The 16,640-nt window shown below is 36.2% G+C and overlaps 1 protein-coding gene across 1 annotated transcript; it reads right to left on the reverse strand.

Moving 5' to 3' along the window:
• Positions 1-13,963: 13,963 nt before the first annotated feature.
• On the reverse strand, positions 13,964-15,224 carry LOC140670374 (uncharacterized). Its single transcript, XM_072900927.1, has 2 exons — positions 15,050-15,224; positions 13,964-14,703 (listed from the first exon to the last, which is right to left on the reverse strand). Exons 1-2 carry the CDS (start codon positions 15,222-15,224, stop codon positions 13,964-13,966), a joined length of 915 nt encoding a protein of 304 aa, XP_072757028.1.
• Between the last annotated feature and the right edge of the window lie 1,416 nt (positions 15,225-16,640).

A 16,640-nucleotide genomic window follows, 5' to 3' on the forward strand; every position in this document is an offset into this window, starting at 1 on the left:
TACCGTCCAATATATTTGTAATAGTGCCTTTTTGTTCTATTGTCTGTTTTTAATTCAGAGGCAGTATGTGCGGGCAGCGACGCAAAAAAATTTATTGAGTTTACATAATGCGAGACTACGAGTTTTTTAAACAATAATTTATAAAACATTTATATATGATACTCTTAACGTTATGTGACACTTTAACATGTTTTAAAGTATATTTAGCAAAAATATTACATACCTCTCTCTCTCATAAGTGCTTCAGGTCTTGATGTTTCTTGTGACGAGCCTGCAACTATTAGAAAAATAATTTTTATTTATATTATTTTAGATAGATAATATATTATAATCTACAAGGGTTTGAATAATTCAAACAGAAAACAGAATTTAAATGCAGAAATTTGATTTTTTAACATATTGTAACGATGCACCTTTTCCGACGTCTCGGACTAGCTCGTCCGGTTCCGAAAGGGTTCGGGAAAAGGGGAAGACTCCAATTGACGAGACGGGTTTTCGTATAACAGCGGTTTATTTACAGGGAGTATTTACATGTGGTTGGGTCGTGTGCTTTATACATGTGTAGTTGTGTATGTGTGGTGTGTGTATGTGAGTGCAAGCGGAACGGGGTCGGCAAGCGGTATGTGTGCTTACAGGCTAGGCGGCGCGAGGTTGCGAGCGGGTCGCAGCACATGCAAATTCCTACGAGCTACCCGGATGCGCAACGGTTCGCGGTGCCGCGCGACTATATACAAACCGGGCGAGTCGCCTTAGGGTACAATTATCACGGCGTAGTTATTATAAACTATTGTTTATAATAACCACGGCAAGCGGGCCGCTGGGGCGGCGATCTGGCGCGCTGCTGTCGACCGCCGGGAACATCCGACAGGAGAAGAGAACATCCTTCTCCCGGATCGACCGTTGGCTGGGATCGCGACCGCCGAGAACACCCGGCAGAAGGAGAGCACACCCTCCTCGCGGATCGCGTGGTCGAGAACAGAGTCGGTCACCGGGAACACCCTTCTCCCGGATCGACGGTCAGGAACTTGGAGAGAGGATCGAGTCTAGCTGTTGGCTTCGCTTCGGACCTTAGCTCTGAGGCTCTTGCCCGGCCGGATTCAGGATCAGGACAGGTGTCTGGTCGTTGGTCGGTCGGGCTTATATACTCGGGAGTCTTCCCTCTCTTCATTCGAGAAAGAGGGGGATCCCAGTTGCGTGCGCGATAGTTCGCGCGGTGGGGCGCCCATTTGCGCCGGGTCGCAAAATCGGAGTGGGTGTTCGGCTCCACGACCACTAGTGACGGTATGCCGTCACAATATAATTTATAAAACATTTATATATGATACTCTACACGTTATGTGACACTTTAACGTGTTTTAAACATATAATTGTTTATTATAAATATAATTTTTTTAACGATGTTTGAAACAAAGTCAAACACATATTAAAAACAAAACAGTTTTTACCAACCTGCAGAATATCTCGAACATATTTACAGGTGTAATTCAGTTGGATTTGAAGACAAACAGTAAGGGCATATCGGTTCCGTACATTGTGGCTCTGTTGGCATGTCCGACGGTACTGAAAATAAAACAATGTTTTAAAAATTATATCGCTCTAGATGGTATATTAACTGTTATAATTATAAGAGTTTGTATAAATTGTATCAAAAACATTATATGATATTGTTACGTCCAGGCCCGTAGAAAGGATGGGTCAGAGGAAGGGCGTAACAGGAACTGTTCTGATGTCAAAAGTCTTATCGACGAGTGACTCGGTCGAGCGAGCTGCAGGTTAGCAAACAGGTAAACGACAGGTGTCGTTATTACTCTGTTATGCGAACACTCTCTCTCGGTGGTCCTTTTTTGGTAAGTGAATCGAATCTCTTTTACGCGGGACGGGACCTGGTGTGATCTTTCGCGTGGAGGGAGTGAGGGAGTTAAATAAGTTTACCGATCATTTAATTTTTAAATTAACATTTATTCAATTGATCCCTACCATTATACATATAACTTTATTGATATCCGCCTTAATATTATTTGTATGAGTGTGTGTGGATCGCGGGTGTTATATAAGTACGGAGGTCATCAACCAAAGAAAAGAAAGGGAACGAGTGCGATTCTAAAGATTTTATTCTGGTTGGTATTTGTACAATAGTTTATAATAAGAAAAAAAATAATAATAAAGATTTACGAACAGTGTTATGTATGTTACGGCGCGATTTCGCACACGGTCGTGTTGTCCGATCTATGGTCTCGGTTGGCTCGCGAGAATCGGCGGGTCGGCGCGATTTTAGGCATTTTAAATAAAGAATAAGGTTGAATAAAGGGGAAAGGAGACGATGAGAGAAAAAAAAACAAAAGAGAAGGAAATTAAACTTACTATTTGGGCAGATTGGTTGCGTTTTAACTGCTGATGTAGTTGTGGCTCCAGTTGTGGTCTTACTCGGCGGGTGGTCTTGTTGAGCACTGACTCTAATAGGTTTTAAAACGGAACTCCCGTAGTGTAGACGAATTGCTTGAGTCAGCGAACGACCGAAAAATCTGTGCCGAATGAATCTGATGTTGTACTGTCAACTGATTTTAAATTTTGGAATGATCGTAATGCGCGAGTCTTCCCTTTTTATATTAAATCTTGAGGGCGTGTTAACAATTTGGGCGGGAGTATTTTTGAGATTTTGACGTGTAAAAGCTGTCGTTCGGTGAGATCTTTCTCCTCCTTATTTTTTTATTGTTGCTGATTGGTGGGCTCTGTACGGCCTCTTAGGAAATTTGGAAATTTTTCATTTGGTTATCTTCTGGGATTATGCGGCTGTTTTTATCCATTATTTATTTAGGGGATCTCGCTTTCGGTCCTTTTCGGTCATTTCTTTGAACATCGATTTCAATGTTTAAAACATTTTTTTTGTTTCGCGGCCCTCTTATGACTGGTCGGGCAATTATTGCTTTATCTTTATAGGAGGTAAAGACGTGGAGCCGACAGTGCGTAGCGGCGTTATTTGTTTCTTTCTTAAGATTATGCAGTTGTGTTTGTCGATTTATTCATTTAGAGGATCTCACTATCGGTCCTTTCCGGTCGTTTCTTTTGACATCGTTTTCAATGTTTTAAAATATTTTTCGTCGCGCGATCCCTTTTATAATTAGTCGGGCGATTATTGCTTCATTTTCGTGCGAGGAAAAACGTGGAGCCGACAGTGCGTAGCGGCATTATTTGTTTCTTTCTTAAGAGTATGCAGCTGTGTTTGTCTGTTTCGTTGTTTAGAGGATTTCGTTATTGATCCCTTCCGGTATTTGTTTAGATATCGTTTTTAGTAGGTCTAAACATTATTTGATAATAACGGTTCTTTTTTATTACGCGACCCGTTTTTTGTGACTGATCGGACGATTATTGTTCATTTCGTGGGAGGAAGAACGTGGAACCGACAGGACGTAACAATATTTTAAATATGGTTTAGAGTAATATATGTTTTAATAGTGGACAAATAACAGATTTATTTACATGCAGACTAAATGAAAGTATTTTTATCATTAAATAAACGTTTATGAAAATGCCACAAAATGACAACGTGTTTTAAACGTATAATTGTTTATTGTAAATATAATTTTTTTAGCGTTTTTTAACGACTCTTTTTAAGTTTAAAAATCTCAAACTATAATTTATAAAATATTTGTATGAAGTATCATATTTTACTCTAAATTATATTTAAAATATAATGTTTTTGATACAAATTAAATGTTATATGACGCTTTAAACAAGTTTTAAAGTATATTTAACAAAAATATAACATACCTTTCTCTCCCATAGTTTCTTCAGGTCTTGATGTTCCTTGTGACGAGCCTGCAACTATTAGAAAAATAATTTTTGTTATTTATATTATTTTAGATAGATAATATATTATAATCTACAAGGGTTTGAATAATTCAAACAGAAAACAGAATTTAAAGCACGGATTGGCCGATCTTTATTAATTTATATCTCATTAATTATTGAGAATTTAGCAAAATGATATAAGATTTTTTTCTTTAGATTAACGCTCTATCTACCCACGAGAGTTGATCCGCCAATTCGGGGACACCCTGTATATATACAAAGTGTCCGGTAATAATCGCTTCACCTTTCTAGGGCTATATATAATATTGTTCGCCGAGCGTTTTTAATTAATAGTTTAATAATTATTGCGCAAATCGCAAAATGGTAGAGGACTTTTATGTTCAGTTTGACCTGCTCTATCTGCCCTTGAGCTATGGGGCAGTCGCGACCGGACACCCTGAATAAATTATACATAATATACAGGGTGTCCCAAAACAACCTTCCGTCCGTAAAATGACGTATTCCTGAAAATTTTGGTAGAGAAGAAAATGTCTTATAATTACGTCAGGAATAGGTGTTCCTTAAAATAATATTACTTTAATGACCAAAAGTTGTTCCAAGTCGCCGGCCGTCGGACGCTGCGATCAACTGATTGCTACACGCGATGTGTGTATGTTTAAGTGTGTGCGTAAAAGGAAGAAACAGAGTGAGTGAAAGAAAGAGAAAGAGAGAAATAACCGCCTCTGCGATGGCGACGCTCCTTCGATTGTCATCGACATTGTCGTCAACGACTTCAGACTGATCGATATATTGATTTTCCGGCTCAGCTGAGAGACACATCGCGTGTAGCAATCAGCTGATCGCAGCGTCCAACGTTATTTTAAGGAACACTTATTCCTGACGTAATTATAAGACATTTTCTTCTTTACCTATGCTTTAAAATTTTATTTAAAGCATAATTTTATGCTATAAGATAAAATAGTTAGCGACTCATGCGGCGGTAATCACCCGTCGGACGGTCAGCTGCGCCCGCGCTCGCGGTGCGTCGCGCCGCTCCTTCCTGCCTTCTATACTCGACGCGTGATTTGCTAACTATTTTTGCTTATAACACAAAAACTACGCTTCAAATCAAATTTTGGTAAAGGAAAAATTGTCTTAGAATTGTATCAGAAATACGTCATTTTACGGACGGAAGGTTGTTCTGGGACACCCTGTATATATGTATGTATAAATATATGTATACATATATGTATGTATATATATATATATATATATTATTTTTATAAACAATTATACGTAATACTTTCTTTGCATAATTAAAAAATTAATATGCGAATATACAAAATATCCCGTTTTTTTCTATTTTACTCTCTTTCAGTTTTTCCTCCTTCACTCTCATTCTCAATATCTCTTTTTCTCTCTCTCTCTCTCTCTCTCTCTCTCTCTCTCTCTCTCTCTCTCTCTCTCTCTCTCTCTCTCTCTCTCTCTCTCTCTCTCTCTCTCTCTCTCTCTATCTCTCTCTCTCTCTCTCTCTCTCTCTCTCTCTCTCTCTCTCTCTCTCTCTCTCTCTCTCTCTCTTTTCCTTTTCTTTCTGTCCTACTTCTATTTCTTTCTTCGTTTATTTTTCTACTTTCTCTCTTTCTCTTTCTCTGAGAATATAATAGAATTTCATAGAAATATTTTATATAACATAATGTACATATACATGTACATATACATATTCATATATATGTATACATATATATACATAATTATACATATATATACACTGCCGGCCAAAAGTTTAGATACACTTGCCACTTTTGAAATTTGTACTAAATATCAACTCTACATCATCAACGTAGCTCTTTTTTGTTACTAAATAATATGTTATAGCCCCAGAAAAGGCTACAGATTTAATGAATATATATATATATACATATAATTATATTAATGCCGGAATGCATCGCAAGCGAAGCGATAATCGCGCGAGCCGCTAACGCAGCGAGCCACGCGCGCCCGAGACCGAGCGCGAACGCGAAACCGGAAAGCGCTCTCGGAGACGCACGGGAAAGATGTCACCGAATTGCTAAAAGTACAAGCGAGGAAATTCGACTTTGAACTTCCTCGCCTGCACTAAAACGCGAATTCAGCAACATAACCATATTTGGTCATGTTGCTAAGGGACCCCCTTCCGAAAAACCATGCAGTTCGGAGGGAAGCTCAGTACCCGCCGCGATGAAGCGACGGGCAGTCGTTGATCAGATCCTAAAGAGGAATAATCGTCACGGACAGTTATTAAATAGAACGAGATACACGAATAACTAAGAGATATACGCGCGCCTGAGATAAGCCGACGCGTATCAGACTACCTGTACAACAGAGTATACGAGAGATACCGCTCTTTCCCTTTAACCGATAATACACACGAGTGTAAATACGTACGCTGGGAGCAGTGACAAAATACCAACCCATTGAGTCTATTTAATTGTTATTTATTATAATAAAACGAAGAAAGCAAACAATTAAAAATATTATTAAAATAAAAGGAGGCCACTGCCCGCCGTATCCCCGGCCTTCCCTGAACGAATCCCGAAAAATCCTGTGCCCCCCTCCTGGAGGCACAACAAATAGTTTAGAACATATTATGTCTAATTCTATAAATCAACTTGATTTTAAGTAAATACTTTTAGAGAAAAACTACAAGAATGTGTTTTATGTACAAATGTAGACTTTTGTCTTAATAAGAACTTTTATAACAACTTTGGATCTTCTGTTTGTTTTTTTGCCCTCTAGTTTTTTTGTATTTTGTTTAAGTTGATAAAGAAAAAATTAAATTTTTCACAAGTTCCATACGTGATATTGAGACGTCTTAACAACACTTGCACAGTAAACTCAAATTTTCAAGTAATCTTATTCTAATCTTACAAAAAATGGCAAAACGTAAAGAAATATCTATCGAGACTCGTAGTGCCATACTGACTTTACATAATGAAGGCATATCATACCGAGAAATTTCAAAAAAAACAAGAGTGTCTTTGAAAGGAGTTCAAACAACGATTAAGAGAATTAAGGACACTGGCACTCATCGCGATCATATTCGCACAAGACGCCCGAAAGTGACCTCTTCTCAAGAAGATAAGCACATAGTAGTTACTAGCAAAAGAAATAGAAGATTAACAGCATTAGAAATATGTGCAGATATCAATAAAACCCGAGAAAATTCAGTATCACTTACTACTGTGAAAAGACGTTTAAGAGGTGCTGGCTTAAAAGGCTATGTTGCAGTGAAAAAACCTTCACTGCGTCCAATAAATAAGAAAAAACGTTATGAGTGGGCTTTACAACATCGAAATTGGTCACTGGAACAATGGAAAAATGTTCTCTGGACTGACAAATCTAAGTTTGAAGTCTTTGGTTCTCGTTGTCGAATCTTTGTCAGAAGAAGCAGCTCAGAGAAGATGATACCTCAGTGTGTAATACCTACAATGAAGCATGGAGGTGGTTCTATTTTGGTGTGGGGTTGTTTTTCTAGCCAAGGAACTGGAGATTTCATTAAAATAGAGGGAATCATGAAGAAGAACTATAAAAAAATTTTTGTTCAAAATGCGATTCCCCCCGGTCTTAGAACAATCGGTCGGGGTTTCATATTTCAACAAGATAATGATCCGAAACACACTTCTCGACTTTGTAAAGAATATTTAAAAAAGAAAGAAGTTGATGGGACTATTGTTAATATGTTTTGGCCACCACAATCTCCAAATTTAAACCCTATCGAACTTCTCTGGGAAGAACTTGAAAAATCTGTACATCCTGCCCATCATCCGTTGCTGAGCTATGGAAACAATTACAACATGCGTGGACATCTCTAGAACAAAATACTATAAATAAACTGATTGAAAGAATGCCACGTCTTGTAGAAATGGTCATCAAAATCAAAGGGGCATTTTTCGACGAAAAAAGTGTTTAATACTTTTATATCAGAAATATTTAAAAAGTTGAATTATTTTTGTTTTATTTAAGTTTATTATGTATTATTTAAGTTTTTATAACATAAAATAATTATTTAAATATAAAGCTATTTAATAAAAAAATGTTTTCTTATAATTTCTGATTTTTTAATACTGTATCCAAACTTTTGGCCGGCACAGTGTATATATATATATATATATATATTTATTATTATAAGCTGATGAAGCTGTGACATGCTTCATTCGCTTTAGCAGCTGTCAAAACAGTCAAAACTGCAAATTTTGACAATTGCTTTGTGTTCAATAGTTTAATAATTTCAAAGTTTTTTAATGTATCCTCAAGGTTATGCTTAAAGGAATATGGAATAATCCATTCCTAAAGAGCATTTTTCATCACAGGATGCACTATTAAATAAATAAATATATAAAAAATGTTGTATTATAAAATATTGATATAAAATTATATCTGTTTGTAATTACTGTAAATATGTATAGAATACAAAATTTATTTAAAATAATTATAATTACACTGTAGAATCTATACGTCCAGCATTCTTATTGAAACATTTCTGTATATAAATAATTTTTAACCTAACCAATCTATTTTGTCTTTCTTGTCTTAAATAAATTTGTAATGATTCCCAAGATCTAACTCGTGAAAATGCAACATAAAGTTGTCCATGACTAAACACATCTTTTTTTAAATTGACTGCAATTTTATCAAATGTTTGTCCTTGTGACTTATTTATTGTCATAGCAAAAACAATTTTAATTGAAAATTCTTGTTTTAAATACAAATAGGTAAACATCTTTACAATATAAAGTTATACGACTTAAAAAGATTATTTCTCCTCTTTTATCACCAGTCATAATTTTACACTTCAACAAATTATTTCCTAATTCTAAAATTAATAATCTTATTCCATTACACAAACCTTCACTGATATTCAGATTTCTAATTAGCATGATAATCGTATATTTTCTTAAACGGAGTTCGTAAGGTGGAAGACTTGTTGGATTTAAAGAATTTAAATAGTCTGTTAAAATAGCTTCATTAATATCATTATTATCATCAGTAGTTTCAGTAGTATCTATACTTGTGTATACCCTTTCTGTTGATTCATCAAGTAAATTCACAATTTGTTTATTTAGTTCGTCCATATCAACATTTCGTGATGAAAGTATGGCACGTTTTGCTGCAAGTATATACTGACTGTTTTTGATTATTTCTTCATATGTATCTTTTACTATATTTGCATTTAAATTTGCTACACATTTTAGTGGAATTTCAACATTATTAGATTGATTTAGAGTTTGGTAATGGTACTCTAAACTTTTTTTAAATAATCAGCTTCTTTGGATTGAACTTTTATATTCGATGTTGAGTCATTAAACAGAGGCAAACCTAAAGTTTTATGTGCTGTTCTTCCATTTGGAAGTAATGTTGCAGCGATACCAGTGAAAGCCATTGCATTAACAACTTTGCCTTGAGATTTGAGTAAATAGTATAATGTTGTGTAAACGAAAGTTTTACCTGAACCTCCTGGACCGTCAATGTATAAGCATTTTTTTCGTTGACTGTCAGTTTTCTCTAAAAGAGTTAAGACATAATCAGTAACATTTTTTTGACCATAATTTAACTGACTGTACTGTTGCTGACCGTATAAAGCTTCTCTTTGTAATTGTTTCGCATCTTCTTCTTCATATTTTATCTTTATTTGTTCCATTTTTGGAAATTGAAAAAGTTCCCAACCTTCTTTCTGAAGTAATTGATCGATTTGAGCATAAGCTTTTTTTATTCCAGTGACTCGTCCAAATCGTCATATGTAATCTTCGGACATTGCAACTTGAAATTCATCCCATAATTCTTTTGGATGCAATGGTTGGCAATGCATTAGTATTCGAACAAAAAGTGACCTAAGTTGTCTTGGTATCATCCGTATAGAAGCTTCGTTTATTGCACGTTTCCATTCGTCATCTTCAATTAAACCCAAAGCCAAACATGCAGAAGTAAATGTTTGATGCAATACCATTGACTGTTTTTAAATCATTATAACTTGTTGCTCCTTTAACATTCAATAAAAGGATACGTAAATAGAATAATTTGATTTCAGTTTGACTAACTGAGTACATGCGTCCGATGCAATTAAATTTACACTGACGTTTTTCCCAACGACTAATTTGATATTAACTTCGCGCGCGCCAATGCGATTTTCTTATTTTGTTATTTTACGGCATATAATTTATATATTATTGCAAAACTGAAACTTACCTATTTTAATATATTATTATATTTTAATCTATTGTTATGTATATCAAAATAGTATATCCATGTATATCAAAATCTACATAAATCTAGTTACACGTTTTCCATTGATTTGTCTAATATTATCGTGCCAATCTTGCGTACCATGTGGATAGTACATTGGATAAGCCCAAGGTTCAACGTTTGAATCCATTGTACTAACATATTTTAAAGTTTTATCTTGTTTGTTTCTAAATGTAACATAACAATCAGGAATATTTCCATCTGCAGTAGTTGAAAAAATTGCAACAACTTCATTGGTTCTTTGAATATTGGCTTAGTTTACATCGAGCACTTGATACGCGTACCAAGTACTATACTAACCAATCATAGCCAGTCTTCTAAAGAATGGAATGGCTGTGATTGGCCAATAGTATTTAGTACGCGTATCAAAATATGTCAGTGTAAACTAAGCCATTATGTCTTCCGCGATCAATACCTATTTTTTACTATTATAACTCTCTCTCTCTCTCTCTCTCTCTCTCTCTCTCTCTCTCTCTCTCTCTCTCTCTCTCTCTCTCTCTCTCTCTCTCTCTCTCTCTCTCTCTCTCTCTCTCTCTCTCTCTCTCTCTCTCTCTCTCTCTCTCTCTCTCTCTCTCTCTCCTCTAACCCATTACATATAGCTCTCTTACATATGCGCAAATTATTTCCTTACATCACAAGACCTCCTCCCTCCTCACACCATCACTCCTACATACATACAATTATGTTCAAAAAATCTCCCCACACGCACCTGGCCTTTCACGACCTCACATTCTACAACCCTACTGCCTATCCCGCTCCATCCCTTTCCTCTTGCTACCCCCTCCTCTCTAGCACTTTATCCTTTCCCTCTTCCTCTCAGCCATCTTCTTCTTCTTTCTTCTCTTCTCTCCTCCCTCCTTCCTTCTGCTCCTTCCGCCCCTTCTCTCTTGTCCCTTTCTCTTCTTCTCCTTCTTACTCTCCCTCGCTACTTCCGGTTCCTTGGTACTCTTCATCCCCCTCTCCTTCCTCCACGCTCCACTCCTTTGTTTTCCCCTTTCTCTGCCTATTCAAAAATTCACACTTAACCTTCACCTGTCACCACCTTCATTTCTCCCCATTTTATCCCCTTTCATTCCTTCATTTCTGTCCTCATCTGTCTTGATTTTTCCATCTCTCTTTGCACTTCTTTCTTCTTCCTTTACCCTACTCTGTTCCTCCTGTCCTTCCAATAACAATATCACAAATATTAATGTAAGACGCAACCGTCCAGCTTGACAGCTGTCAGAGATCTCTCTCAAAATGTCTGCCGTTTGACAACCGAATCTCCCGATATCCCGGAGACGATCTTCTTTTGCCATAACAGCTGTGCAGCGCGGCGCAGGAACGCCAAGCAGGGACGTAACACTACTCCCCTTCTTTAAAAATTGTCGTCCCGACAATTGTTCCAAAAATGGATTGCCCGTTATCCAAATGTTGACTCCAGGGAACCTCAACGACTTCCTGTTCTACCCTGAGCTGTTGCTGCAAGTTACCGAGCGTCGCTGTTTCCAACCTCAATCAACTTCCTTAGGATACAGCCGTCAAACCCTGCGATGAGAATATCGTGCCATCGTCGACTCCAGGGAATCCAAACAGTTTCTTTGCTCTACCTTGAGCTCCTGCTACAGGTTTCCGAGCACCGTTATTCCTGATCCCAATCGACTTCGATCATTCTTCATCTTGCACTCTTCTATTTCCCGCTCTGGTTGCAATATCTTCGGACAAGAGGGGTTAGATTAGGTAACTACCCGTCATCCTTAAAGGACTCTTCTAGTCCCTACTTCGGCATTTGTCCCCCAACCCACGGGAAAACCACGGTTTAAAAACCGTGAGTGAGGCAGTCTTCATAACAAAATTGTTGTATGTTCAACGATCTTTTGATCTTCTTCTTAAAATCTCTTGTAATCATAAAATATATCTGTAAAGAGAAACAATCCAACGAATATCTTAAATTTTATATAAAATTGTCGGGTTCCAAGTTTCTAATAAATATCCTGTCTCCTAAAATAGAGAGCCAATCTATCTGTATGCACTACTTTTTTAAAAGTCTTACACTTAGACTCCTTCACCAATCTTTTGTTTAATATTGAAACGTCGGAACCTGTATCAATTTTTAAAATACATTTTCTTTTATTTACACTCCCTTTATAACAAAAAAGACTCTCGAAAATACCTTTACTTAACTTAATAAATTTTTTAACAATTAAATTATTTTCGCTAATTTCCGGGGCACAATAATTTACAGTCGGAGCCTGCCCCGTAAAGTTCGACTATTCCTTGTTTTCCTTAGAAGATTTTACTGGACATTCCGATCGAAAATGATCTAATGAATCACAATTCCAACATTCTCCTCGCTGATCTCGTCTATCTCTCTGATATCTTTTTTTATTAAATTGTTCATTTTTATCAAAATTCTTATTATTTTTATTGTCATTATTATTATTTTTATTTCCATCTTTATCATTATTATCATTTCTATTTTTATTATAAAATTTATTATTATAATAATTTTGTTTTCCATTATTAAATTTATTAAATTTATTCCTGTTTTCATTTCGATTCTTTGGGAAACTATTTTCTTGAATAACCTTTACGGCCATAGCCCTCTCTACAGCCGATTTCAGGGAAGAAATGTTTTCTAATTGAAGAGGTTGTTTTACAAATCCATCCGATAGCGCGGTAATAAATTGGGTACATGCAATTTTATCTCTCACTTCATGAGAGCATTCGGGATATGCCAAACGCGACAATCTTTCTAAATCTGAAGCCAAAGTAGGCAAATCTTCTGACAATTTTTGTTTTCGATTTGTAAACTGTGTATAATATGTCTGAGCCAAATGTCCTCCAAAACGCAATTCTAATTTTGACTTTAATTCCCCAAACGAAAGACTCTCAATTTCAGAAACACCTTCCAAAACAGAACGCGCTTTACCTCTTAAATTTAAAGCTAAAGCAACTGTTTTTACCGCATCATTCCAACCATTTGCCCGCGCTATCAAATCAAATTGTATGATATTCTCGTAAAGGAACACTTCCATCAAAAATGTCCGGTTTTAATTTGTAACCAAATTCATTAAATATTTCTCAATTTTCAATTGATTCCCTTAATATTTCTCTATTTTGAAAATGACTTAGTTGGGTTTGACGATAAGACATTCGATGGATCTCCTCATCTCATTGTTGCAGGAGCGCCTCAAAATCAGCTCTCTGTTGTCGTTGTTCCTGACGCAGCTGATGAATTTTTTGTAATGTAGCCTGTAACGCAGTATTTTCTGCTGCCCTAATAGGCGTAGCGGCTCGGATCCTTTTCCGAGAAACAGCTGCGGTTGACGGTCCAGCAACTTCTATATTTTCTATTCTTTCCCCGGATGCCATCACTTTTGTAAAATTACATTCTCCGTCCGCAAGATTTGATCCAAACTATCCCGGACGAGCCCCCAAAATGTTACGTCTGCGGGATCGATATATATATCGAACGCGACGCGACGCAACTGACATTCGCGGACCGCACTCATAAATAAATATATATTTTTAAATTAAAAGGGATAACTTTAATAGTGAATACAAAAACTTCAGAAACACCAATAACAATATCACAAATATTAATGTAAGACGCGACCGTCCAGCTTGACAGCTGTCAGAGATCTCTCTCAAAATGTCTGCCGTTTAATAACCGAATCTCCCGATATCCCGGAGACGATCTTCTTTTGCCATAACGAGCGGCCGTGCAGCGCGGCACGGAAACGCCAAGCAGGGACGTAACAATATATATATATATGTGTGTTTATCATTATAAAACATTTGTACTGCTTTTATAATTGGCACATATTTCTAATAAGATACAAAATATTACAAATCTCATTCCTTTCATAAGGGAATATCTCGGGATTAAAATTTTTTTGAGCTGCAATACTGTTTAAATAATAAGATTTGTTCCTCTTAATATTTTTTGTCTATTAGACATTGATGACTTGGAAAAAATATTTATCTTATTATGTAAATCCTTAATGTATTCTGGTGGTTCTATCATATTTTCAAACAATGGTCTTTTGAACAGTCTTTTAGCTTCTAGTAGCGGCTCGTCATTCACCATTTTGTCATCCAAGCGTGGAAACCAAGAGAGTACAAATAACCTGTATTGACGACATTCACAGAAACTTCCACCATTAAGATGACTGGGTGCTGTCTCATTTTCCATAAGAGATAAAAATTTAAGATTTGGTACACTACTATGAAGATTCTTAATGAAAGGATGTAAGTTTTTAATAAAGTTCTTATTCAACCAGAGAAGCTCAAGATTTGACATGTATGGGAACACAATAATATCATCTATTTTATTGTGATCCAAGTTGAGAGATCTTAAATTGTCAAATTCTGATAGAAACTGTAAATTCCTATTAAACACATTGTGACAAATATCTAAATGTTTTATAAAGAAACCATAATCCTGTATAATGCCATAAGGCATGGTAAACAGATCTTCATATGCAAGTGACAAAGAATCAGTTTGTTTTGCAAATGAATCAGAAGATGAATCTGAAGTTGATTGTCTACAATATTTATCCACAAATATATATGTTTCTAGACAAGTCATGGCATGTTCTTCCTCCTTTTTTGCTTTAAAAGGATGTTTTATCTCATTGTTAGCGCTTAACGCTCTGTATTATGCGTTCATCAAGCCAAATTAATATTCGATCGTTCACAGAATTTTCGTTTATCTTGTTTTCGAATCTTCCTGGAAAGGATAAGCGAAGGGGGGGAGGAGAGAGAGAATGGTAGGGGGAAGCGCATAAGAACTGGGATAGAGGAATGTTGCGTCCGTCGAAGTGAAGAACCGTTTCTAGCACTTCGCGAAAAGAGAGCCGCGGGCCGGAATTTTCGCACGAGTAATCGTAGGAATTATATCCGGCGGCGTAAGATTCGAAGATTTGAGGTCTATTGCAATGAGGGCTCCCTTAATTGCGAAAAACTGCCATTTCGTGACGAAGGTTTTCGATTTCACGTGTTAGATCGGCGTTTGTATGCGGTTTTCCAATTCCAGTGTCGTGTTCGCTCAAGGTATTGAGTCGTCTGCTAACCTCCATTTCTTTGTTTAAGTGGCTGTCCTTGATTTTTTCAAGATCGCGTTCGGTACCCTCCTTTTCTCGCCGGAAGGTTTCCCATTGGTCCTCCAACATTTTCCCATTGTTCTTGCAGCTGTGTTTCATATATAAAAAGGGATTATTGTGAAAAAACGCTCATTGAATGATAGGAGGAGCGGTCTACGACTAGAAATGGATGCGTATGAGTAGCACGCCTAGTAACCGCGTAGCGGTGGGACGGCCTTCTCGCCGCGCGCGCTTTACTCGCGCGGATTTGCCGATCTTTTTTAATTAATTTATCGATAATTATTTTGAAAATCGAAAAATGGTAAAGAACTTTTCTACTCAGTTTGACCTGCTCTACCTGTATATGAATGGTGAGGCGGTTATTACCTGACATCCTGTATATATATATGAAACATACATATTAAGAGCATTTTTTTCATAATAATCACTTTTTATATTATACTCATGCTGCAGCTATACATATAAATAATAACTTGTATATTAAAAATACTATGTATATATAATAATTGGAATTAATTTTAAATTATATTTTCTATTTGGAAAGCATTATTATGCATAATACTCACATTACTAGGCATATGCCTTATTTAAATAATTTAAATAAATGGCTTTAACACAGAGCCTTTTTGTAAATTTTGTTATAAATGGCATAAGACACATGTGAATATTATTTTATACAAATGTGTTTATATATATTTATACAGTTATTATGTTTGTATCAATGCATTTTTATAAATAACATTTGAGAAGAATAAACCTGTTATACAAAAAAAACAGCTCTCTCTCTGTCTCTATCTCTGAGTGAATGAAGACATGTGAAACATCGCTCCATAGAAATGTTAACTTTTAAGTGGTTAAATAAGCAGGCAGTGACCAAGTGACCAAAAGTTATTAAAATCATAGTTACACGGACTGGGATTAACCATGAGTGCAAGAGCTACATTTTTCTGTCTGAAGTATCGAGGTCTCAACAGGTAGACATTAAGGGGATACCGAACTCATTTTTTTTATTTACCGAACCAATTATTTTGTGGACACCGAAATGTTTTTATTAGTTGCACAGAATAAAAAATCCTTTTCCACGATTAAAGTACACATAGAAACAATGCACGAACATTTCGATTTTTACGTAAAAAACGAAAAAAATTAAAAAATTAAAATTTTGTTATCGACTGTTGACGTCACCTCATAACAACATTTATTTAATATAAAAGTTTAGCAGCTTATATGTACAAAGTAAGAAATGTTCTGGCTAGGAATTGCATAAAAGAATATAAATAAACTTTTAAAAATGAATTTAAAAGTCTAGTATAACGAATTTCGGTATGCAAAAATTTTCGTGCACTTACACGTGCGAGATCGAGACAAAAGGAAAATAGAGCCGTAGATTAGTTGCCTCATCTCGCGACGGCGCTACGATCTGATTCTTGTCGCGTGTAGAGTATTATACGTCAGCATCCATATGTGTGTGTGTGTGTGTGTGTG

Source organism: Anoplolepis gracilipes, chromosome 10 (genome assembly GCF_047496725.1).
Source record: "Anoplolepis gracilipes chromosome 10, ASM4749672v1, whole genome shotgun sequence".
In the NCBI taxonomy this organism is placed as follows: domain Eukaryota; kingdom Metazoa; phylum Arthropoda; class Insecta; order Hymenoptera; family Formicidae; genus Anoplolepis; species Anoplolepis gracilipes.

Excerpts from the sequence above, each read along its gene's own strand:
- LOC140670374 (XM_072900927.1), bottom strand. The coding sequence starts at position 15,224 with ATGTTGGAGGACCAATGGGAAACCTTCCGGCGAGAAAAGGAGGGTACC. Across the intron at positions 14,704-15,049 it reads TACAAACGCCGATCTAACAC|CGTTAAGCGCTAACAATGAG; the intron begins GTGAAATCGAAA and ends CATAATACAGAG.